Raw genomic sequence first — 20,402 nt, forward strand, 5'->3', positions numbered from 1 at the left:
GTGAAAAACTTCTCCATCTTCTCTTTGGTCGTGTATTATTGATTATTGATTATTGATTATTGAGAGTGTTTTATATCTGTTCTTTGTGAAATGATCCCCAGACTTTTGTAAAGCGCTCACTCTCTCACACCAAACCTCAAAGAGGAAATCAGAACCAAAGTTTGTGAAATTCTATTTTTCTATTCTTTATGTTTTGTTTTCCTTCAGCAGGATTTCACACACGCAGTGAGTAAAAAAAAAAAAACATGTTTAAATACAAGTTATGAGTTTTAAACTGGAAACAGCAGCCGATCACTAATCCACTTTATTCTGCCCAGATTAAAAATGTAAGTCTTTTTTCCGTCTCTTTATATTTAACAGCATGTTTTTGGATTTTGGTGAAATGTTTGATGTTTGCAGCAAGACGACATGACGATGATGATGACGATGATGATGATGGCGGCGGCCTGAGGAGGAGACGATGAAGACGCTGCACGACTTCAGGTTAAATCTACATTCATGTTTCACATCAGTTTAAAGCTTCACTCTGTGATTTATCAACATTTTATGTCACTCGTGTCTTTGTCACCTTCACCTGTCAATCAATCAATCTGTCAATCCATTTTTTTGATTTTTAACAATTATCTACTTGAATTGACGTCACATGCTTTATTGATATAATATTTATACATAAAACAGCTGAGGTCATGAATCATGATCCACTTCACTAAAATATACACTTTAAAACATTTACTCTTGACTTCATGTTATTATTTACTGAAACGCTGCCGATCCCTTCACAATAAAAGCCCCTGTGTTTGATGTTAAATGGCGTGGTCTCACCCTCACATTAGAGTCTGTGTCACAGTTTAATGTGTCCTCCTGCGTCTGCTGTAAACACAAACACACGCTCGTCACCGTGTTATTATCACGGACAAAACTGCTGAGCGTCGTCAAAAAAACAAATCAAAAATAAAAGGAGACGCAGACGCTGTGATTCAGGAGCGACAGAAAAACATCAGGACACATAATTATCAACAAAACAAGAGAATGAGCTCATCAAACTGCTCCTGCGTCGCTTCATCCCAAATATACTCATTAAAACATCAAATGGTGTCGTATTTCACGTACATTTCCTTTTCATTTAGTTGAATATAAAACTTCAAACTATCAAGACTCTATTTTTGACATAAACGTACTGTTTGTTTTTACTATAACAAACCTTTAATAAGCAGCTCGTCCACAATAGTACGACTTTCATTTTGATATTACTTCTAGAATTATAATAAACACAATAAAATAACCTCATCACCTAATTAAAATATCACCATCTCTAGTTCATAATCTATATCAGATTTATAATTGATGTTGGATTATTTTCTGCTTTAATCTCATCACAGGAAGCAGTTTGGTAAAAAAAGATTATGTTTTTTATTAAAAAGAAACAATATGACATTCATACAAAAGTCGAGGCTACAAATGAGTAAGAAACAAACTAACAATCATTAACATGTTTGTGTATAAATATCTTTTCTCAGAGTCGAGATTAACACTTAAAGAAATGAGTCATAAAAAATGAGTCAAACAACAACAACAACAACAAAAATCACCAGACTGTGAAGAAGAAAACAGAGAAACGAGTGATCAGCGTCCTGCACTGAAAATAACAACAAATAACTGAACTGAGCCTTTACTTCACTGCAGTGGACGCAATGTCCCTTTAACTGGAACTGTGGTTTGTTTTCAGGTCCTTGGACTGTCAACGGTTTCATAAAGCACTCACTCGCACGCACGCACACACACACACACACACACACACACACACACACACACACACACACACACACTCACTCACTCACTCACTCACTCACTCACTCACTCCTCACTCACTCACTCACTCACTCACTCACACACACACTCTCACTCACACACACACACACACACACACACTTACTCTCACTCCACACACACACACTCTCACTCTCACACGCACACACACCTCTCTCCCACACACACACACACACACTCACTCTCCCACACACACACACACACACACACTCACTCACTCACTCACTCACTCACACACACACACACTCTCCTCTCACACCTCTCCCACACACACACACACACACACACACACAAACTCACTCTCCCACACACCCACACACACTCACTCACACACACACACACACACACACACAGGAGTTGTTGATCCACTGTTGCCTCCATCACTAAGATCAAATGCCTGATTTTGTAAAATGTGGCTTTTAAAATATTTAGTTTAGACCTAAGTCAGTGACTCAAAGTGACCACACGAGCTGCATCATAAGTAGTTTGATATTTGTACTTTTTAGTTTGAGCTGAATCAATAATAACAAAATAAAATTACTTTTTTCTGTGACTGAGCAGGTTGAGAACCACTGATGTCACAGTCACCTGAACGCAGCACCATGTTAAAGACAAGCCGTGACGTCACACAGAGTCGCCTGAACGTCACACGGAGTTGAAGAGTCGCCTGAACGTCACATGGAGTTGAAGAGTCGCCTGAACGTCACATGGAGTTGAAGAGTCGCCTGAACGTTACACGGAGTCAATCAAACGTCACACAGTCACAGAGTCGCCTGAACACAGAGTCACACCTGAGCGTCACACGGAGTCACAGAGTCTCCTGAACGGAGTCAGCCTGAATGTCACAGTCACAGAGTCGCCTGAGCGTCACACAGAGTCACAGAGTCACCTGAGCGTCACAGAGTCACCTCAGCGTTACCGGAGTCACAGAGTCTCCTGAACACAGAGTCACAGAGTAGCGTCACACAGAGTCAGAGTCGCCTGAATGTCACACGGAGTCACAGAGTCGCCTGAACATCACACGGAGTTGAAGAGTCGCCTGAACGTTACACAGAGTCACAAAGTTGCCTGAACGTCACAGAGTCACCTGAACACACCACCATGTTAAAGACGAGACGAGAGGACGTTTGTCTGCTGTGAGCTGTAGGTGGCGCCCTGAAGCTCTTCCTGAAGGACAAGGTGAGACTTAGCGACTTAGTGACGTCGTGATGGGACGCGAGGTTATTTTAGACTGAATTTCTTCATTTCTCATTCTTTGCTCGGGGGAAAAAGTTAAAGGTTAAAATATCAGAGTGACGTCCCAGGCTGTTCTCTATCGCCCCCTGTTGACCTGACATGATCTTGACAGTGAGTGTTTTCATGGGGATGAAGATGTTTTTGAGGCTTTAGCACGTGTGAAAACAGTTGTTTGGATAAAACACAAATCTCAAAGTTTGTTTGGTCTCCCACAGCGCCACCTACAGCAGCTCGGGGACGAGTCCACGTGTCTGACGCCACTTTTCAAACACTGGACACTCAGCGAGGGCGTGACGAGGAACAGAAACACGTCGTCCACTGCAGACGCAGAAACACGAGGCTCAGAGAAGAGTGAACAGTTCACATCAGTGTGGTAACACACGGCCCAGATCTCAGCCTCACGGTGGCAAACGTGTGCATAATAAATATGAGTATAGCTGCACAGGAGGAGCCCGGTCTGAGGAGGAGTCACGTGCTTTTTCCTGAGAAGAATGTGAAGTTGATCTGAGTGACGGTGACGTCTCGTCTCCGTCCGACATTACAAACTCTTCATTGTCAAAAAGAAAAAAAGGAAAACAAGAAAAAAGTGTCCGTCGAGCCGAGTCTCACGCGGTTCTGCAGCTGAAGAAGTCCATGCCCACGTAACGAGGGTAACCCTCCAACGAGTTCATGGCCACGGGGTCGAACTTCCAGTACTGACGTCCTCGGATGAAGTGAGCGTAACCTGGAAACAGAGGAGTCACAGTCTGTGTCAGGGTCTGAACTTCAGGGTCACCACACGCCGTCAGCGCCCCCTGGAGGGTCTCTGAAAACATGGCACACACCAAACTCTCCCACAGACAATCTGTGATTTTAGCTGCTGCTGCTCTGCTGCCTCGTGTGGTCACTTTGTGTCACTGACGTCAATCTGAACAAGGGTTTCAAACACTGAAGACACAAAATCAGACATTTGAACTCGCTGATGGAGGCAGCAGTGTGTCTGTGTGTGTGTGTGTGTGTGTGTGTGGGAGAGTGAGTGGTTTATAAACAGCTGAATAAAACGTCTTTGTTCCAGTGTTGGTTTTTACCGTAGATGTCCCTGAAGGCAGCGTCCACGTCCTCGGGGATACCGATCCAGTCCTGCATGCTGCGCGGGTAGATTGAGTCCACGCGGTTCTCACGCGGACTGAACTTCCAGTAGCTTCCGGACTTGAAGAAGTAGGTGTTGTAGTTGGAGTCGTGGCCCCAGCGCAGAGCAGCCTGGATCCCAGAGACCGGCAGACCCAGACTCCTCATGGACTCCGGGGCCTGGATCTGCATCTCAGCGTCAAACACCCAGTAATTCTCACCTGCAGGGATGGGGACAGAGATGGGGACAGAGAGTGTTGGTGAGTGACAGCTTTGTCTTTGTCTCAATAAACACAACACAGATCTTCTCGTCCTCACAGGTGTTGAAGACTCGTCCACACGTCCACCTGCGTCTCACAGTGAGCAGGTCACTTCATGTCTCACTGACATGAATCCCAAGAAAAACTAAATTCTGCTTTTTAATTTTTTTTTTATTTATTCATGTTTGGAAACGTCATGGACATAGAGCGAGAGGCGGAGTCACATCGCCAGGCCAGAGTTTTTGAAATTTTCTAGATATCACAAACATTCTCAGACAGATCGTCTAGTCTAGGAGTTACGGTAATACTGTCGGTCCACTCCTGCGCGCGTGTGCGTGTGCGTGTGTGTGTGTGTGTGTGTGTGTGTGTGTGTGTGTGTGTGTGTGTGTGTGTGTGTGTGTGTGTGTGTTGACCACATGACGGCAGCTGAAAATGAACCACTCCCACCTTGAAAGAACCAAATGTTTCCTGACTTGTCTTCAAAGGCGGCGTCGATGTTGTCGGGGATCCCCCTCCAGTGTCGGGACGCCAGCGCCGGGTACCCGCTCTCCAGGTGTCCGTCCCTGATCCTCCACACGTACCCCGACTTAAAGAAGAACAGCTCTCCACGGATCATGGACACGGCGTCAAAGTCCGTGTGGCAGGCGTCGGGCTGGAGACACGACACAGCAACAACAACAACAACATCATCATCATCATCATCGCTGTGACATCAGAGATCTGCACGTGTTAAACACACGGTTTATTACAGGTGAAGTAAAAAGTTTGTACAAGAGAAACTGATCTAAACGCTGCATTTTCACGACGTGTTATTCAAGATTTATTTATTCTCTTATGAGAAGCGTCCACGTCTCTGACGTTAGATCGCGTTTCTCTTTTATAATTCAGTCAGGATGAAGAGAAACACACCTGTTAGATTTAACAAACTTTACTTTATAAACTCTGCTTCAGATTAAATCTACAATACCTTAAGCATCTGTTCACTCTCCCACACACACACACAGGAGTTGTTGATTATCTGCTGACTCCATCACTGAGTTCAAACGTCTTATTTTGTTAATTCAGCATTTGAAATATTTCATTTGGATTTAACTCAGTGACACAGAGTGACCACACGAGGCAGCAGAGGTCTGGTGTGAGAGAGCGAGCGGTTTCTAACTATCATCCTATCATTTAGACTCACAATAGTCGGGATCTCATTGGACTCTGGGTTGTAAGGAGGATGAGGAGGCGGAGGAGGAGGCGGTGGAGATGGAGAAGGCAGGACTTGTGGGTGACCTCCGTACAGGAACTGGATGCCTCGTCTGTCGTCCTCGCTCAGCTTCAGTGGGTAGGAGAAGGTGTAGTACGCTGACATGACGGCTCCTGGTTCACGGGAGTGCTGCAGACCCAGGACGTGTCCAAACTCATGGGCGGCGACCTGGAGGAGGTCTGTGCCTGAGGAGGAGGAGGAGGAGGAGGAGGAAAAACACAATCAAAATGACTTTACTGTTCATTTAAAAATTCATTTTAAGATTTTTTGTCCCCAGGTCAAGGGTCAAACTGTGGGGTCACCTCCTGATCTTCACTGAACAGCTTTTATTATTTATTGATATGATTTAGTGTGTTTTTATTATTGATTTAATGTGAAGCACTTTGATTATTGTAATGTGCTTCGACAATTACATTTTTATGAACCTTTGCACATCTGGATCTGTAAAAACCACTGGAAGACGTTATCAGCCTGAAGCTTCTGGTGATTTCTTTGTCACAGTCATTTTTCTGTTATTATTTGATTTGTTGGGATGTTTTTAGTGTTTAGTTGAAAGTCTCACCCATGTGGTTTCCCAGCGTCCACGACTCGTCGTAGTCGAAGTGAACGTCTCCCTGTCGATGCGTCCTGGGGAAGAAGGCGTGAGCGAGGATCCCGCCCGGGCCGTCGAAGGGAAGGTCGTCTCCGTGCCAGTACCTGCAGGTCCGTGAAACAAACACACCTTTTAAACAACAAAGGATGTTTCAGTTTTACTTCGTGTCACACGACAATGATGTAAGATCGTCTGTGAAAAAGTTTCATTTTCTTGGTTTCTTTGTTTGCAGTGAGGGGAAACAAACAAACAAACAAACAAACAGATGAGATTATGAAATCATGAAGCTATTATCTGTGCGCTGCTCCGCTGTCTCTGTGAAAAGCTGCCACACAAAGACCTTTGTGTCTAAATGAGATGAAACGTGATGTGATTGTGACGTCCACTCTCGCACATGCTGCACGTTTACAGAGTTCCACCAAAACAAAACAGTGCAGAGAGCAACAACATGAAGGACGTCACAATCACATCAGCACCAACAACAACAACAACGCAACTAATAAGATACACAAACTCGTATAATGAAATTACAACTGAAGGTGTATTTAACATTTTATAATAATATAATCACATTTGAATGAACTGATTTTAGTTGCTATAAATCATCATCTTCACGTCTTTATCTCACTGTCAGACACACTTTTCCAACAGGAAACTGAAGTTCATGAAACACTCACTCTCCCACACCAAAGTCCACAGAGAAAATCAGTCATCCTCTGCTGCCTCGTGTGGTCACTTTGTGTCACTGAGTTAAGTCTAAATGAAAAATAAGACATTTGAACGTAGTGATGGAGGCGGCAGTGTGTGTGTGTGTGTGTGTGTGTGTGTGTGATGTTAAAATCACTGGTTTTCTCTGTGGACTTTGGTGTGGGAGAGTGAGTGTTTTACAAACTTAAAGACGTGAACGTGTTCTTCAGACGTCGTGGACGTAAACTGATGCAGATTTTATTTAAAGTCTTTTGTTAAGTGGCTGAAATCAGTGTTTCCTGCTAGCAGCCATGTTGTCACTGAGAGCTAGCCTCAGTAGCTTGGTTTACTTGGTTTATTTAAATTCTAACCAGATTATCAAAACACATTCTTAATATATCTCTTATATATAAGAGAATGTAGATTTTATTTTTGTTAAGTGGTGAAAATCAGTTTTTCCTTAATGTCAGTGAGCGCTAGCCTCATTAGCCGAGGTCCTTTTAAAATCTAGTTCAGATTTGAATGTGTTTACATCACTGCTGTTAATATAAGAGGTCAGGAAACACTTCTGTGTAATAATATCAATCAAAACAAACACACCGACTGTCTCACGCTGGTTCTCCACAGTAGGGGGCGCTCACAACCCAGTCACTATGCGTCAGAACGTCATTCATCCGCTCATAATCTCTTTAAATCTGTATTTTCTCGCCCTCTCTCTCTCTCTCTCTCTCTCACACCTCGTGAAGTCGACGCGGATGTCGGCCTTCCCGCTGTGGACCTCGGTGAAGGTCAGCGGGGTCACGTCACTCCAGATTTTCAGCGCTTCCTGGAAGACGCGTCGCACTTTCTCGTCACTCATCTGCCAGGGGAAGCGGACGATCCTGCAGGTGTGGAACACACACACACACACACACACACACACACACACACACAGAGGATGTAGAGCGTCAGTGTCACAGTGAGACCACCGGCCTCGAACGCCTCCCTCTAATCTGATATCTGCAGCCCTGAGGCTCACTAACAAAACATCACAGTCTCCGCCCCCTTCCTCTGAGATCAAACCACCCAGTGTGATAACTGAAACAAGAAACAGGGAAATCATAAATCATATATAATGCACAGCATCACAGCTCAGATGAGTTGGTGTCGCAGTAACGTGATAATTAAATCCTCACGTTTCCGTGTGGATTCAGTAAATCAGCGACGTGACGGGGAAACGCGATGATCGGCTGTTAATTACGGAGGAATCTGACGTCGTAAAATGAGACGGATAATTAACGTACAGAAGGAAACGGGTTTCAACCTGCGGCTCATGACGATTCTCTGCTCAGACTCAAGCTACGCGCTTAGCTTAGCATCGTTTCACTACCGAACCAAAGGAAAATAAAAGAATCTTTACAAAATAAGAAAAAAGATAAATCTAGAGATTGTGTGAAACTATTGAGGTTTTAAATGCTCATTTATTAACACGTACAAATCATTAAAGTATATTATTCAGGTTTATAACGGACTTAAACGGGCAGCCCGTGGCCAAGTGGAAAGGGAACTTGACTTGTAACCAGAGGGTCGCCAGTTCAAATCCCCACCCGGCCAAAAAGGGCTGGGGTACCCCTGAGCAAGGTACCCAACCCCCAATGCTCCCCGGGCGCCACTCAGTGTGGCAGCCCACTGCTCCTAATTCTAGGATGGGTCAAAATGCAGAGGAATACTTTCCCTAAGGGGATTAATAAAAAAAAAACTAACTAACTTTAAAATAAAACTCATGTGGTTTTTGTCGCCTTCAGGGGCGGGCCTTGCTTTACTGAGGCCGCCATCTTGTGCCTCCATGTTTCTACAGCAGCTTTGTTAGCTATTGTTAGCGATAGCAGTTGGTAACTGCGCTCTGCTCATTATTGTGCTCACACATACATCTTAGCAACATGTCCACGGATAAAAGATTGATCTGTGTGCGACACAAATTAAACGCTAGCGACAGAAGAGCGTTGATATTGCTGCAAGTGGCAGCCATTTTGTAATAATAATGTTGGGATTATGTGAGAGATTTATTATTTGAGATTTATTATGTGAGATATTATATGAGATCCATTTTCATCGTCACCTCCTTGTTAGCAACACCAGTCGGTAACGATAACCAGTCCTGTGTTTACGACAGATTTACTGCGAGTAGTAAATCTGTCGTAAAGTATTTAAACTAGCAACACAAGTGGCAGCCATCTTGGAATCCTAAGTCAGGGCCCATGAGGTTTCTCTATGCCCATGATAACGTCTTCCAGTGGTGCCCATGAGCACGTTTGTGCTGAATTCAACACAAAGGCCTTTAAATCCACCAGATTATCACGTTTTAGCACAAATACCGCGCAGATTACACGTGGAGTACTTTGTCAAACACATGAGTCACAAATCATGACTCATCACAATAACATAACCCACATTTTTAAAGAAGTAAACACAGCAGGTTTATAGAAGGATAAAACAGGAATGAATTCCTCTGCGTGCAGATTCCTGTTCCATGTTTGTCTTTTTATTATTTACGTGTTTTTCCGTCCGCGATGGTCACGTTTCTCTCTGCTGACCCCTAGTGTTCACTGTGTGAACTGTTGTTGTTTCTCTGTTTCTCAGATAATATAGTATTTCACGTTATGATTAGATTGTCATTTTAACAACTTTATCCTGCGCGCCAGATTGGACCCTCTGGTGGGCTGGTTCTGGCCCGGTTCTGGCCTGGGGGCCCTACCATTGACACCCCTGATTTAGATGATATCGTATGTGCGAGTGCGAGAAGCTAACAGTGAGTCAGCATAAATGAAATGCTTTGTAGTTTTTATTCAACAAAAGGTAGAAATCAGTTGAGTTGTCGACTTTTTAGTTGAAAAAAATGAATAATCATTTCTTTGAATATTAAACATTAAAGTTTAAAATCATGAATATAACTCAGTGTAAAACATGAAAAAAAACCTTTGACATTGTTGATACAGATCAGTCACAACAACGCTGCACTGACGCGTCGTGTCTCAACCTGCTGCTGAAAACACACGCTGCTGCTGCTGCTGCTGCTGCTGAAAACACACACTGCTGCTGCTGCTGCTGAAAACACACGCTGCTGCTGCTGCTGCTGCTGCTGAAAACACACACTGCTGCTGCTGCTGAAAACACAGGCTGCTGCTGCTGATGCTGCTGAAAACACAAACACTGCTGCTGCTGCTGCTGAAACACAGGCTGCTGCTGCTGATGCTGCTGAAACACAGACTGCTGCTGCTGCTACTGCTGAAAACACACTGCTGCTGCTGCTGCTGCTGCTGAAAACACACACTGCTGCTGCTGCTGAAAACACAGGCTGCTGCTGCTGCTGAAAACACAGGCTGCTGCTGCTGCTGCTGCTGAAAACACACACTGCTGCTGCTGCTGAAAACACAGGCTGCTGCTGCTGCTGCTGCTGCTGAAAACACGCTGCTGCTGCTGCTGCTGCTGCTGCTGAAAACACACTGCTGATGCTGCTGAAAACACAGACTGCTGCTGCTGCTGCTGAAAACTGCTGCTGCTGCTGCTGCTGAAAACACACACTGCTGCTGCTGCTGAAACACAGGCTGCTGAAAACACACTGCTGCTGCTGCTGCTGAAAACACAGGCTGCTACTGCTGAAAACACCGACTGCTGCTGCTGCTGCTGCTGCTGCTGCTGCTGCCTGCTGAAACACACACTGCTGCTGCTGCTGAAAACACAGGCTGCTGCTGCTGCTGCTGCTTGCTGCTGCTGCTGCTGCTGATGCTGCTGAAAACACACTGCTGCTGCTGCTGCTGAAACACCGACTGCTGCTGCTGCTGCTGCTGCTGCTGCTGAAAACACAGGCTGCTGCTGCTGAAAACACACACTGCGCTGCTGCTGCTGCTGCTGCTGCTGCTGCTGGCTGCTGCTGAAAACAGGCTGCTGCTGCTGCTGCTGCTGCTGCTGCCTGCTGCTGCTGCTGAAAACACACACTGCTGCTGCTGCTGAAAACACAGGCTGCTGCTGCTACTGCTGAAAACACCGACTGCTGCTGCTTGTGTCTTTATCTTTTAATAAAGTGTTCAGTTAAAGAATGACAGCACTGACAGAACCACAGGAGACACAAATGACTGCCAGACCCTGGACGGAGTCTAAACCTCACATGAAAGAAACGCAGCATATCCCTTTTTTTCAGAATCAATATTTCAAATCTTCATTTTCTCCACGTTCGTCCGTGTCTCTGCTCCACTTTTTCATTTTCTTCCCTCAGATCGTACGACCAGTATCCATCAAAGTCGTCATTTTATCCACCATCGTTTTTTAAAGGCTTCTTCTCACGCAACATATTTTCCACACTCTCATCATAAAATCTGCATCACTTTAAGTTTACGATATCTTTAAGAACTTAGTGATGGAGGCAGCAGTGGATCAACAGCTCATGTGTGTGTGTGTGTGTGTGTGTGTGTTTGTGTGATGTTAAAATCACTGGTTTTCTCTCTAGACTTTGGTGTGGGAGAGTGAGTGCTTTACAAACTTCACTTTCCTGTTGGAAAAGTCTGTCTCACAGTGAGATAAAGACGTGAACGTGTTCTTAAGATGTCGTAGATTTTATGACGCGAGTCTTTTGCTAAGAGGCTAAAAACTGTTTTTCTTTGTGGATTTGAGACATTGTGTGACCACTAGGGGACAGCAAATTGACTATAGGTGTGTACCTGTAGGTGAGGTCCATCTTGTTCAAACGTCCTCCGTAGAGTACAAAGCGTCTCTGGCGCTGTCGTCCGCGGTAGTGCACCCCCTTCTGGCTGGGGAAGTCCGGTACGCCGCAGCGAGGTCGGTTCCACGCGTCCCTGGTGTTGTTGGACAAACTCTCGTCCTTCATGACGTCCTGAGCGTGAGACACTTTCCCTCTCTTCTTCAGGTCGGGGAACTTCTCAGAGACCTGGGACAAGAACAGAGACTTGAGTTCATTCTCACTTCCACATTCATCATCTCAGGTTTGGACAAGTCCATTGTCTTGTAAAGGTTGGACATGTCAAATCCCGAGGGTTCATCCTCTGAGGACCATCAACATCCTGAAGTACATGAACCTACAGAGGCCGAGCAGCGCTGCCACCATAGAGGACAGAGGCGGAGAGACGAGAAAAGTCCTGAGGCAGATCTGATCTGAGCTGGAATCCACGTCCTCCAGGACTTAATGACAGTCCTCGCTCATAATCAGGCCAACAAACCCTCAAGTTTGTCCCAGTTTAGGAGACACTCAGTCCCAGAGTGTCTCATTATCATTATGATCCCTCCCCCTTTCTCCTCAGAGGAAATGGCCCTGCTCATTTCCACAGAAGTAAATTACAGAGTCCTCGTCTTTCACATCATTCTCGTCCTATCAGCAAATCTGTCAACAAACCTGTGGGAAAAGACGTTATCGATGAATTAAAGCTCGTCGTCAGATCGTCTGAGTTCCACAGAATCATCTCTACGTTCATGTAACGACGCACTTTTATCTCAGCATCAAATTCTCCTACGACCTTCTGCTGAAAGACAGAGTCTCATCCTGGACAGGTGAGCGTCCATCACAGGACACATAACAGACACAGTCAGTGATGGCAGCTGCTGTTTTTTTACTTCCTGCTCTGACAGAGTGTCGTCATAGCAACAACGTCAACAAACTGTAGATCCTGAAAACATAAACGTTTAACAACGACGGAACCATCGTCACCACGTTCACTGGGATTTCACTTCAGTGACTGTGTCACGATCACGAGCGATCAGGTGTGTGAACGTCAGTGAGATGAAGCTCATGTTAGATTCACTCTTGTTTAAAATAAATGATAGAAAAGTTACAAGTAAGATCATGTTTGTGTTTTAAAGGTGTCTCACTCTCTCACCCCTCACTCACTCACTCACTCACTCACTCTCTCACTCTCTCACTCACTCACTCACTCACTCTCTTGCAGGACTCTCCGTGTCGTCGTTACAGTTATGAGGAACGATCACAGCAGGGTCAGAGGAATGTGCTGCAGACTGTGGAAACACCGTGACTGATGGGTCTGGATCTCACGCACACGCGCACACACACACACACACACACACACACACACACTCACACACACTCCTGTGTGTGTGTCGCTGTTTAAAGCAGCGTTCAGCTGCTGCTTATTATTACGACACACAGAGCTCTCATTCATGTTGTGTTGTTGGTGACGGAGCTGCAGCAGAGTCTGAACTCTGTGCACAAACTCACACATCAGTCATTTAAACATTTACACTGAGTAAATGTACACGCCCACACATACGTGAGGCTGAGGTTTATAAAGCACTCACTCTCCCACACCAAAGTCCAGAGAGAAAACCAGTGATTCAACTCACAGGGACTCAGGAGCTGCTGGTCCTCTGCTGCCTCGTGTGGTCACTTTGTGTCACTCAGGTCAATCTGAATGAAATATTTCAAATGCTGAATTTTACAAAAAAAGACATTAGAACTTAGTGATGGAGGCAGCAGTGTGTGTGTGTGTGTGTGTGTGTGTGTGTGACGTTAAAATCACTGATTTTCTCTATGAGGTTTGGTGTGAGAGAGTGAGTGCTTTACAAACTTCACCTTCTCATCAGAAAAAAAATGTTTTGAGTTCAGTTAATCTGGTTCTGAGGTTGAGTTCAATTAATCTGGTTCTGTGGTTGAGTTCAGTTAATCTGGTTCTGGGTTTGAGTTCAGTTAATCTGGTTCTGGGTTTAAATTCAGTTAATCTGGTTCTGAGGTTGAGTTCAGTTAATCTGGTTCTGGGTTTAAATTCAGTTAATCTGGTTCTGAGGTTGAGTTCAGTTGATCTGGTTCTGTGGTTGAGTTCAGTTAATCTGGTTCTGGGTTTGAGTTCAGTTAATTAATCTGGTTCTGGGTTTAAATTCAGTTAATCTGGTTCTGAGGTTGAGTTCAGTTAATCTGGTTCTGAGGTTGAGTTCAGTTAATCTGGTTCTGGGTTTGAGTTCAGTTATAAACATGGCAGTTTTCTCGAGGGCGACTTCCTGCCCACAGTTGGAGGGCTGTTGTTTGAACTGTCAATCACCTGGTCACCATGGTAACCTCTGTCTCGACAGGATCCAGTGTAGACTGAAGCTGCCCGCTGTCTGATCCCAATCAGGTGAGGGTGGGGGGGGGGGTTTGGTGGGTGTCGGCTTACAGGCCCATAAATGTCGGGCTAATTCTGGGGGGGGCGGGCGCAGTGGGGGGGTAAATCTGTCATTTCAAAGGGTGAGATGGAGACAAAAAAAACTCTGAGTTAAAGACTAAACCTTTACCCCCCGCCCTCCTGCCCCGCCCCCTGCCTTTGTGTCAAATGGAGTGTTTGACCTGTCTGACCCCTGCACTCAGTTCCTGATTCTTAACAGGTTTCACTTCAAAGTTCAAGGTTAAAGTCAAACAAAAGAATCTGTTTTTATTTTGGTTCCAATGAACACATGAACATGAACACATGAACACATGAAACTTAGACTTAAAGAAAGCCCCGTCACGTCTGTGTAAATCATCTGAAAAACAACCACATACACACATACATACATCTTTATATAGTGACTTTGGATATCATGTCATATACACCAAGTATTATATATATATAGATTTAAAAATACACGGAATCGGCAAAATTATATTGTCAGAGCCATAGTTTGTAACACCAACATAAATATCCTTCATGTAAAGAAATGAATCTGGAACAATAAGTGTATATTTTAAGGTCATGTAAGACAGAAGATTATAATATAATGTATTTATTAAACAACAATAATAATCTATTTGCTAAATAATGAGCTGTTCTATATTTCTACTAATGGACTGACTGCCAAATAATGAGCTGTTCTATATTTCCAGAAGAGGACTCATGTGAGTCGACAAGATGGAGGCAGATGATCCGCTGTGGTGCCCCCTGAAGGGAGAACCTGGAAGAAGATTTGGAGGTGAGTCGGGGTTAGGGGCTGTTAGGTTGTTGTTGCACTCGGGGCAGATGTTTCCATGACAGTGACTCAGGCGCTGACACATCAGTCTGTGGCGGCATTTGCGTGTTCGCGTGTAATTTCAGAGCAGACAATGAGAATCCTGTCAGGAGACGGCGTGACGACGATCGAGGAAGAAAAAAACCCTCGGGGTAATTAGTCTGTTACTTTCTGCTGAGTCTGCGAGATGTGGGTGATGAGATATGACACCCTCACCCCCTCACCCCCTCACCCCCGCTGGAACATTCTTCATGCTGTGAACATGTGAAGGAGTTGCTGATGGTGGTTACAAGTATGGACACATCGAGCTTCTGGTTACAGCGATGACAAGAGCAGCAGGTCTGACAGAGGAATTCACCGAGCGTGTCTGTACACGCAGCGTCTGCACAGCGTCTCCAGTCTGACAACAGAACCTGCCCACTGAGCCACCGCGCTCACCACCGCACTGAGCAGAACCTGCTCGCAGCTGCAGGAGGTCCACCACGAAAACCACGTCTTTAATTTCAGACCTCGCAGGGAAAAGGTGGAAGCGATTAAGACGCAGCGGCTGAATTTATCTGGTACTTCAGTCACGTTACGTCCTGTTTTATTTATAGTTACTTATAAAGTTACTTTTACAGTTCTAATTATTTTGTTTTGCAGAGAGTTTTACTTTTATAGTTAGTTCTACTCTTAGATTTTGTGTTACAGTTAGTTTTAATTTTACAGTTCTAATTTTACAGTCAGATTTAGTTTGACAGTTGGTTTTACAGTTTTAGTTTTACAGTCAGATTTAGTTTGACAGTTGGTTTTACAGTTTAAGTTTTACAGTCTTTAGTTTGACAGTTGGTTTTACAGTTTTAGTTTTACAGTCAGATTTAGTTTGACAGTTGGTTTTACAGTTTTAGTTTTACAGTTTACAGTTGGTTTTACAGTTTAGTTTTACAGTCAGATTTAGTTTGACAGTTGGTTTTACAGTTTAAGTTTTACAGTCAGATTTAGTTTGACAGTTGGTTTTACAAGTTTCAGATTAGTTTGACAGTTGGTTTTACAGTTTTACAGTCAGTTTTGACAGTTGGTTTTACAGTTTTAGTTTTACAGTCAGATTTAGTTTGACAGTTGGTTTTACAGTTTTAGTTTTACAGTCAGATTTAGTTTGACAGTTGGTTTTACAGTTTTAGTTTTACAGTCAGATTTAGTTTGACAGTTGGTTTTTTTACAGTTTAGTTTGATTTTTTACAGTTTTACAGTTGGTTTTTTTAGTTTAGTTTTACTTTACAGTTTTTTGACAGTTGGTTTTACAGTTTTAATTTTACAGTCAGATTTAGTTTGACAGTTGGTTTTACAGTTTTAGTTTTACAGATTTACTTTGACAGTTGGTTTTACAGTTTTACACAGTCAGATTTGACAGTTGGTTTTACAGTTTAAGTTTTACAGTCAGATTTAGTTTGACAGTTGGTTTTACAGTTTTAGTTTTACAGTCGATTTAGTTTGACAGTTGGTTTTATTTTACAGTCAGATTTACAGTTGGTTTTACAGTTTAAGTTTTACAGTCAGATTTAGTTTGACAGTTGGTTTTACAGTTTTTTCAGATTTAGTTTGACAGTCAGATTTAGTTTTACAGTCAGATTTAGTTTGACAGTTGGTTTTACAGTTTTACTTTGACAGTCAGATTTAGTTTGACAGTTGGTTTTACAGTTTAAGTTTTACAGTCAGATTTACTTTGACAGTTGGTTTTACAGTTTAAGTTTTACAGTCAGATTTAGTTTGACAGTTGGTTTTACAGTTTACAGTTTTACAGTTGGTTTTACAGTTTAAGTTTTACAGTCAGATTTAGTTTGACAGTTGGTTTTACAGTTTAAGTTTTACAGTCAGATTTAGTTTGACAGTTGGTTTTACAGTTTAAGTTTTACAGTCAGATTTAGTTTGACAGTTGGTTTTACAGTTTTACTTTGACAGTCAGATTTAGTTTGACAGTTGGTTTTACAGTTTTAGTTTTACAGTCAGATTTAGTTTGACAGTTGGTTTTACAACTGCCCACACACACACACACTGTTTGAAGTTTGATGGAAGAAAAACGATTCAATTAACCGACCTGAGGAAATGACTCTGACTTAACTCTGACTTAGTAAAACACATTGTTTTCATTATTAATGAGCCGAACATGATGTATGGACGTATGAATTGTTGAAATTGGCAAAGAAACGGAGGAGATTGTGACCAAAATATGTCAAATAATGAAATGAATAATAGTCACAATATTAAAGAAAACCTGAAAACAGAAGTTGGAAATTCTACTGGGCATTTCTAACTGAATTAAAATGCCACATATCTCGTCATTTTGAATTAAACTAATCATTTTTTAGAGACATTTGGTCAATTGATTACAGCTTTATTTTACACCCAGAAAAAATTATTTTAATTTATTTTGTTTTACAGTTTTTAATTTATAGTTAGTTTTGCAGTTTTAGTTTTAAAGTAAATTTTACAGTTTTTGTTTTATAGTTTTAATTTTTAATTTTGCAGTATGTTTTATTTAGTTAGTTTTACAGTTATGTTTTTTTGTACAGAAGCCCAGAAAGGACAAATGTAACTGTGCCTCAAAGTCTCTCATCGACACACTGAAAAAAGAAACTTATAAAGAACTTATAAGAATAAAAACACACAGTGAAGTATATGTATGTACATATATGTATATATGTACATGTACATATATACATATATGTATATATCTATATGTATAAACATATAAACAAATATGTGTGTATATACAGTATATACACACATATACATACACATTTATATGTGTGTGTACATATATGTATATATATATATATACACACATATATGTACACATAAACAGAATCATGTCAAACACATTCTCTGTGGTCAGACCCAGTGAGGTAATGAGTGTCAGCATCAATTACTCGGATCACAGAGAAATTTACTAACATGTGTTTGTCATAAAATACACAATCATACATTTAATAAAAACAGAGAGGAGGCAGTCAAACCACACATACACACACACACACACACACACACACAGACACACACACACACACACAGCACGGAGATTAATTTGATTTATATGAAAGGACTTTTATGAAAGTCATGATCCAGAAATTCCTCTGTGTGTGTGTGTGTCTGTGTGTGTGTGTGTGTGTCTGTGTGTGTGTGTGTGCGTGAGACTGTGCTTGTGTGTGTGCGTGCATGAGACTGCTTGTGTATGTGTGTGTTTGTGTCTGTGTGTGCGTGTGTGTGATACTGTGCTTGTGTGTGTGTGTGTGTGTCTGTGGGTGCGTGTGTGTGTGTGAGACTGTGCTTGTGTGTGTGTGCTTCTGTGTGTCTGTGTGTGTGTGTGTTAGACTGTGCTCGTGTGTGTGTGTCTGTGGGTGCGTGTGTCTGTGTGTGTGTGTCTGTGGGTGCGTGTGTGTGCGTGCGTGTGTGTGAGACTGTGCTTGTGTGTGTGTGTGTGTGTGTGTGTGTCTGTGTGTGCGTGTGTGACTGTGCTCGTGTCTGTGTGTGTGTGTGTGTGTGTGTGTGTGTGTCTGTGGGTGCGTGTGTGTGCGTGTGTGTGTGTTAGACTGTGCTCGTGTCTGTGGGTGCGTGTGTGTGTGTGAGACTGCTTGTGTCGTGTGTCTGTGTGTGTATCTGTGTGTCTGTGCTTGTGTGTGTCTGTGCTTGTGTGTGTGTGTGTGTGTGTGTGTGTCTGTGCTTGTGTCTGTGTGTGTCTGTGCTTGTGTGTGTCTGTGTGTGTCTGTGTCTGTGTGTGTCTGTGCTGTGTGTGTCTGTGCTTGTGTGTGTGTGTGTGTGTGCTTGTGTGTGTGTGTCTGTGCTTGCTTGTGTGTGTGCTTGTGTGTGCGTGTGTGTGTCTATCTGTCTGTGCTTGCTGTGTGTGTGCTTGTGTGTGTGTGTGTGTCTGTGCTTGCTTGTGTGTGTGTGTCTGTGCTTGTGTGTGTGTGTCTGTGCTTGTGTGTGCGTGTGTGTCTGTGCTGTGTGTGTGTGTGTGTGTGTGTGTGTGTGTGTCTTGTGTGTGTGTGTGTGTGTCTGTGTGTGTGTGTTACACTAACAGGAGTAGAGACTGTGGCGTCAAACAGAAACTGTAACCAGAGTAAATGTGGACTGAAGGAAGTTTGTCCTGAGTGTTTATGTGAAGAAGAAACAGGAGTAGAGACTGTGGCGTCAAACAGAAACTGTAACCAGAGTAAATGTGGACTGAAGGAAGTTTGTCCTGAGTGTTTATGTGAAGAAGAAACAGATAAGATTTCAATTTGAAGGGTGTGTTCTCTCACACACACACACACACACACACACACACACACACGTTTGCTTACACTGAGAGGATGTTTTCTGTCAGACAGGAGGAAGAGGAGGAAGAGGAGGGGGAAAAACAACAACCTTTTGAAAAGGCTAAAAGATTCTTTTCCTAACTCATCACCACCTCTCCTCAGCGGCCATGTTTGTTTGGGTCAGTGGGCGGAGTCAGATGCAGGAATCCTCAGCGCTGACAGAGTTCACTGAGTTGAGTTTCCTCACCTTTAAATAACAGGTTACATGTGTTGCTCCGCCCTCTCTTCTCACCTCCACACTGAAAATCCTTTCTCATGCAACTTCACGTTTCACTCATGAACGAGTGAATTCACCCTCCATCGCCCCCTCAGAGCCTCTTGTTGTGTCTCACGTCCACTCTCACCCACAGCAGCTGTGACCTAGATCTGCTTGCTGGGAAACTCCGCCCCCCCCAGCTCTGATGTCACCTTTGCTCTCACGGTTCCCCCCGATCAATCACAGCGGCCGGAGACGTGGACATGACGGGACAACACAGACAAACGTAAGCTGTGTGTGCGCGTGCGTGCGCGTGCGTGCGCGTGCGTGTGCGTGTGTGTGTGTGCAATCACTCGCTCTTTTGTCAACAACCGCAGGAACAAATGTGGACAAAGCGTTTGCAGACACAACAGAACTGTTCTCCCAGCTGCTGCACACTTCTGATAACACGAGCGTCGGCCAATCAGATCGTCACACTGTTGACAGAAGGCGTGTCGTAACAGTCTGACACCTGGTTACTGTGGATTAAACCGGGGGAAAGTGTTCAGAGAGAAAAACAACACAGATTAAGACGTGGCTGCTTTGTCTTACTATGAGACAGACGTCTGTAAAGCACTCACTCTCCCAAACCAAAGTCCACAGAGAAAATCAGTGATTTTAACATCACACACGCACGCACACACACTCACACACTGCTGCCTCCATCACTAAGTTCAAATGTCTTATTTTGTCACTTTGGCTTTTAAAATCCTTCATTATGATGTAAATCAGTGACACAAAGTGACCACACGAGGCAGCAGAGGACCTGCAGCTCCCGTGTCCTCGCAGCTAAAATCACTGATTTTCTCTCTGGACTTTGGTGTGGGAGAGTGAGTGGTTTAGGAGGAAGAAGATCTTCTCCACGTGATCACCAGCCTTCATCCTGCTCTTCAGGTAAGACCAAGATCTAGTTTTC

General features: G+C 43.5%; 1 protein-coding gene and 1 long non-coding RNA gene across 2 annotated transcripts in view; one reads left to right on the forward strand and one right to left on the reverse strand.

Moving 5' to 3' along the window:
• Positions 1 to 2,792: 2,792 nt before the first annotated feature.
• mmp11a (matrix metallopeptidase 11a) overlaps positions 2,793 to 20,402 on the reverse strand; it is a 19,605-nt gene continuing 1,995 nt past the window's right edge. The window contains exons 2-8 of the mRNA XM_044026575.1: positions 11,656 to 11,882; positions 7,699 to 7,842; positions 6,245 to 6,378; positions 5,614 to 5,867; positions 4,878 to 5,082; positions 4,131 to 4,391; positions 2,793 to 3,787 (exon numbers count right to left, since the gene is read on the reverse strand). Coding sequence (XP_043882510.1) covers positions 3,669 to 3,787; positions 4,131 to 4,391; positions 4,878 to 5,082; positions 5,614 to 5,867; positions 6,245 to 6,378; positions 7,699 to 7,842; positions 11,656 to 11,882 — 1,344 coding nt within the window. The 3' untranslated portion in view covers positions 2,793 to 3,668. The remainder of the gene's footprint in view (positions 3,788 to 4,130; positions 4,392 to 4,877; positions 5,083 to 5,613; positions 5,868 to 6,244; positions 6,379 to 7,698; positions 7,843 to 11,655; positions 11,883 to 20,402) is intronic.
• LOC122769763 lies at positions 19,088 to 20,083 on the forward strand. The gene is made up of 3 exons (XR_006360462.1): positions 19,088 to 19,451; positions 19,605 to 19,733; positions 19,825 to 20,083. It is a non-coding gene; the product is annotated as an uncharacterized LOC122769763 (long non-coding RNA).

This window comes from Solea senegalensis, linkage group LG5 (genome assembly GCF_019176455.1).
Source record: "Solea senegalensis isolate Sse05_10M linkage group LG5, IFAPA_SoseM_1, whole genome shotgun sequence".
In the NCBI taxonomy this organism is placed as follows: Eukaryota; Metazoa; Chordata; class Actinopteri; order Pleuronectiformes; family Soleidae; genus Solea; species Solea senegalensis.